General features: G+C 46.6%; 1 protein-coding gene across 1 annotated transcript in view; it reads right to left on the bottom strand.

Annotated features, from left to right (window-relative positions):
- Nucleotides 1-2400: 2400 nt before the first annotated feature.
- The window catches only part of LOC137304243 (adhesion G protein-coupled receptor E3-like), a 49573-nt gene continuing 46534 nt past the window's right edge, over nt 2401-5439 (bottom strand). Inside the window, exons 17-18 of the mRNA XM_067972798.1 lie at nt 4094-4195; nt 2401-3022 (exon numbers count right to left, since the gene is read on the bottom strand). Coding sequence (XP_067828899.1) covers nt 3008-3022; nt 4094-4195 — 117 coding nt within the window. The 3' untranslated portion in view covers nt 2401-3007. The remainder of the gene's footprint in view (nt 3023-4093; nt 4196-5439) is intronic.

Raw genomic sequence — 5439 nt, 5'->3', positions numbered from 1 at the left:
CGAGGCCCCCGTCTGCCCTCTCAGGTGGGTGTGAAAGATCTCACGGCTGGGGATCAGGAGAAGAGCTGGGGAGTTCTCCCCAGTGTCCTGGCCAATATTTATCCTTCAACCAGCATCACTAAAACAGATTATCTAGTCATTTACCTCACTGCTGTTGTGGGATCTTGCTGTGCGCAAATTGACTGTCGCGCTTCCCACATTACAACAGTGACTACATTTGAAAAGTTCTTGATTGATTGTGAAGCACTTTTGGACGTCCTTAGAATGTGAAAGGCACTATATAAGTGTTCTTTCTTTCTTACAACAACCATAACTTGCATTTATACAGCGCCATTAACATAGCAAAACGTCTCGAGGCGCTACACAGGAACGATTATCAAACAAAATTTGACACCGAGCCACATAAAGATATATTAGGACAGGTGCTTGGTCAAAGAGGTAGGTTTTAAGGAGAGTCTTAAAGGAAGAGAGAGAGGTAGAGAGGCGGAGAGGTTTAGGGAGGGAATTCCAGAGCTTAGGGCCTGGGCAGCTGAAGGCACGGCCGCCAATGGTGGAGTGACGAAAATCAGGGATGCGCAAGAGGCCAGAATTGGGGGAGTGCAGAGATCTCGGATGGCTGTAGGGCTGGAGGAGGTTACGGAGAGACAGTGGGATCTTGATTATCTGCCATAACGGATGGGGGCCCAGCTGGTGGGATAATGACAATATAGATAATAAGAAATCTCGCTCCCCATCCATTGCTCCGCTCCTCCTGGCAAGGTCAGCTGGTGGTGGAATTACTGATCCATTGGCTGATCTCCCAGGTCAAAGCTCCCCGTCCACCGATCCACGGCTCAGCTGAAATTCGGCCATGCCTCCTCCTCCCAGCGGATATAGTGAGGAGCGGCTGGCAGAGCTGGGAATGTGGATTTTGTAATATTATAGACAAAGACTGCAGTCCTGTCCTTATAACGCCAAGGATGAACTATATACGATCAAACAAATTAAGAGCAGGAGTTGGCCATTCTGCCCCTCGAGCCTGCTCTGCCATTTGATAAGATCATGGCTGATCTGATTGTGACCTCAGCCCTACTTTCCCGTCTACCTACTATAACCTTTGACTCCCTTGTTAATCAGGAATCTATCTAACTCAGCCTTAAAAATATTCAGTGACCCTGCCTCCACCGCTCTCTGGGGAAGGGAGTTCCACAGTCTCACGACCCTCTGAGAGAAAAAATTTCTCCTCATCTCCATCTTAATTGGGAGACCCCTTATTTTTAAACTGTGGCCCCTAGTTCTAGTCTCTCTCACAAGGGGAAACATCCTCTCAGCATCTACCACTTCAAGTCCCCTCAGGATCTTATATGTTTCAATAAGATCACCTCTCATTCTTCTAAACTCCAGTGTATACAGGCCCAACTTGTCCAACTTTTGCTCATAAGATAACCCCCTCATCCCAGGAATCAGTCAAGTGAACCTTCTCTGAACCACCTCTAAAGCAATTATGTCCTTTCTTAAATAAGGAGACCAAAACTGCACACAATATTCCAGATGTGGTCTCACCAGTGCCCTGTACAACTGTAGCAAAACATCTCTACTTTTATATTCCATTCCCCTTGCAATAAATGACAACATTCCATTTGCCTTCCTAATCGCTTGCAGTACCTGCATACTAACTTTTTGTGATTCATGTACTAGGGGGAGAGAATTCCAGATTTCCACTACCCTTCGTGTGACGAAGTGCTTCCTGACATCACCCCTGAACAGCCTAGCTCTAATTTCAAGGTTATGTCTCCTTGCCCTGGACTCCCCCACCAGAGGAAATAGTTTCTCTTTATCTACCCTATCAAATCCTTTTGGCCCCGGTATCATGCTGGTGAATCTGTGCTGCACCCCCTCCAAGACCAATATATCCTTCCTGAGGTGCGGTGCCCAGAACTGAACACAATACTCCAGATGTAGAGCCGACCAGAGCTTCATACAACTGTAGCATAACTTCCACCCGTTTGTATTCCAGCCTCCTTGAAATGAAGGCCAACATTCCATTGGCCTTTTTGATTATTATTTCATGCCTGTCCACTAGTTGGTTGTGATTTCTGTACATGGACCTCTAAATCTATCTGCTCCAACACAGTTCCTAGCATCTCACCAATTCCCAGCTCTTCTTCCAATAGTGCCATGGGATCTTTGGTGTTCTGACAGACTGCAAGGTGCGCCTCTGATAATCCTGCTCTGAAATGTCAGCCTGGATCATGTGCTCGAGTCCTGGAGTGGTGCTGGAAGTCACAAGCTTCTGGCTCAGAGGTGAGAGAGTCAACAATTGAGCCAAGCTGCTAGACAGGTTTAGAATAAATACTCATTATTGAAACAGTCTGTTGTGCTCTCAATTAAACAGAAAAAGGAACAATACCCACCCATAATTCTACACCAGTTGCCAAAAGCTCCACCTAGCATGTATCACAGTGTAAGATGTACACAGTAAGATGTAACTTTTTGTTTATTCATTTTTGGGATGTGGGCGTCGCTGGCAAGGCCGGCATTTATTGCCCATCCCTAGTTGCCCCTTGAGAAGGTGGTGGTGGGCCTTCTTCTTGAACCGCTGCAGTCCGGGTGGTGAAGGTTCTCCCACAGTGCTGTTAGGCAGGGAATTCCAGGATTCTGACCCAGCGACGATAAAGGAACGGCCGATGTATGTCCAAGTCGGGATGGTGTGTGACTTGGAGGGGAACTTGGAGGTGATGGTGTTCCCATGCACCTGCTGTTATTGTCCTCTGGCTGGTGTTGCTCGCGGGTTTGGGAGAAACTGTGCCACAACATACTGTAACTGTGAAACAATACAAAACTCAAATACACTGATATGAGACTCTTGACTGAAATATTCAGAGTCCTTCAACCCATCGCACAGATGTAGGATAATTCAAGTATCTTTGAAAAGTCCATTCTCATTACCACATCAAAGAGAATGATGATCTTTACTTCTTCATCTGTTAGGTCTACGTCACACAACAAGGAGGGGGGAGCAGCGTCATCAGTTCGTCAAGTTCTGCGTCCAAATGGAAAATAAATTCTTATGATCATATTCAGTAACTTTGTTTTTACTTAGAACAAATCTATGGTACGGGATTTGGCCTGAAGAGGACACAAAGCAATATTTCAGAGTCCTCCGATGGCTCAGTGAGTTCATCCAGTGAGTAGCTGAACCATGCAGCCAGAATGGTCTCAGGTTCAATCCTGGTCTATGCTGAGTTAACTGGTCCCTTTCAGGAAGACAGCAAGGGCACTACAATTACATGGAATTACACAGAATGTACGGTACGGAAACAGGTCATTCAGCACAACTTGTCCATGCCGATGTTTATGCTCCACACGAGCCTCCTCCCACCCCTCTTCATCTAACCCTATCAGCATATCCTTCTATTCCTGTCTCCCTCATGTGTTTATCTAGCCTTCCCTTAGATGCATCTATAATATTCGCCTCAACTACTCCATGTGGTAGCAAGTTCCACATTGTAACCACTCTCTGGGTAAAAAAGTTTCTCCTGAATTCCCTATTGGATTTATTGGTGACTATCTTATATTTATGACCTCTAGTTTTGGTCTCCCCCACAAGTGGAAACATCTTCTCTATGTCTACCCTATCGAACCCTTTCATAATCTTGAAGAACTCTATCACGTCACCCTTCAGCCTTCTCTTTTTTTTTAAGAGAAAAGAGTCTTACCGACAGCACTCCTGGACAAGGAAGAGGAAAAATCAGCCAGGGTTCCTTCGCCCTTCTCAATGCTCTCCAGCAATGCTTGCTGGCAACACACGTCAGGTGAGAACAGGATCGGGCTCAGCTGTGATGCCCCCTGTGATTGAATAGCTTGTCATTGCCATTGACTTCAATGGAACTGAATGGGGCGTATAACGGCCGGCCAGTGCGATACCCCCTTGGTTGGCGCCGCGGTCCAAGACGGATTTTCCACCCCCCCCCGGTGTTTTCAGACACCAACTTGGGGCACCAGCTGAGCAAAAGAAAATCGGAGGATGTGCCTCGGCCAAATATTTAACGGCTGTCACTGACCGTTCCGCCACCAGTGGAACGCGAATGGATACCAATTAAAGCCTACTTACCGACTCGGCTGGCATTGGCATGATTGGGGCGAGATTCTTGAGTGAAAATATCTTCTTCGTCCAGCACATCATGGAAAACCATTTCCGGTATTCAGTCCTCACCTGAAGGCGAGATAACAACAACTTGTAGTAAAACGTCCCAAGGCGCTTCACAGGAGCGTTATCAAACAAATTTTGACACCACACACAGTCAACAATCCGGTGACTTGTAACCGAATGCCAACAATTTCACGCTGAATCTGTGAGCCTGTCACATTGTTGTTGATGGGGGGAAAACTTGCTCTTGGTATAAATTATGCGGAATTTAAATATAGTCACAGTGGGATCGGGTCAGCTGTGATGCTCCGTCAAAACTCCTGACACTGATATTTCCTGCGATGAATTACACTTTCTCTGCTTATTGCAGATCTCCTCTGTGAGATGCCCACTTTATAACAATTGTAAACAATTTGACAACACCAAGTTATAGTCCAGCAATTTTATTTGAAATTCACAAGCTTTCGGAGGCTTCCTCCTTCCTCAGGTGAATGTGGAAATGAAATCCTCGAACCCTTCGCATTTATAAATCACAGAACAATGCTTGGTGATTACAGACAGTGTTTTCAACTGCCCGTTGCCAACACACCCGGACGTCCTATCGTATCAGGCAACGGAACCCTGTGTGAGAACATCTCTGGATACATCGAGGGCATCCTGAAACCCATCGTACAGGGAATTCCCAGCTTCTGTCGCGACACTACAGACTTCCTACAAAAACTCAGTACCCACGGACCAGTTGAAGCAGGAACACTTCTCACCACGATGGACGTCTCGGCACTCTACACCAGTATCCCCCACGATGACGGCATCGCTGCGACAGCATCAATACTCAACACCAACAACAGCCAATCTCCAGACGCCATCCTACAACTCATCCTCTTCATCCTGGATCACAATGTCTTCACCTTCGATAACCAGTTCTTTACCCAAACACATGGAACAGCCATGGGGACCAAATACGCACCCCAATATGCCAACATTTTCATGCACAAGTTCGAGCACGACTTCTTCACTGCACAGGACCTCCAACCAACACTATACACCAGATACATCGACGACATTTTCTTTTTATGGACTCACGGCAAGGAATCACTAAAGAGACTACACGATAACATCAACAAGTTCCATCCCACCATCAAGCTCACCATGGACTACTCCTCAGAATCAGTTTCTTTCTTGGACACACGAATCTCCATCAAAGACGGGCACCTCAGCACCTCACTCTACCGCAAGCCCACAGACAACCTCACGATGCTCCACTTTTCCAGCTTCCACCCTAACCACGTCAAAGAGGCCATCCCCTATGG

The sequence above is a fragment of the Heptranchias perlo genome, chromosome 37, assembly GCF_035084215.1.
Source record: "Heptranchias perlo isolate sHepPer1 chromosome 37, sHepPer1.hap1, whole genome shotgun sequence".
Taxonomy (NCBI): domain Eukaryota; kingdom Metazoa; phylum Chordata; class Chondrichthyes; order Hexanchiformes; family Hexanchidae; genus Heptranchias; species Heptranchias perlo.
The sequence above is the reverse complement of the archived record's forward strand: the minus strand, read 5'-3'. Positions and strand labels throughout refer to the sequence as shown.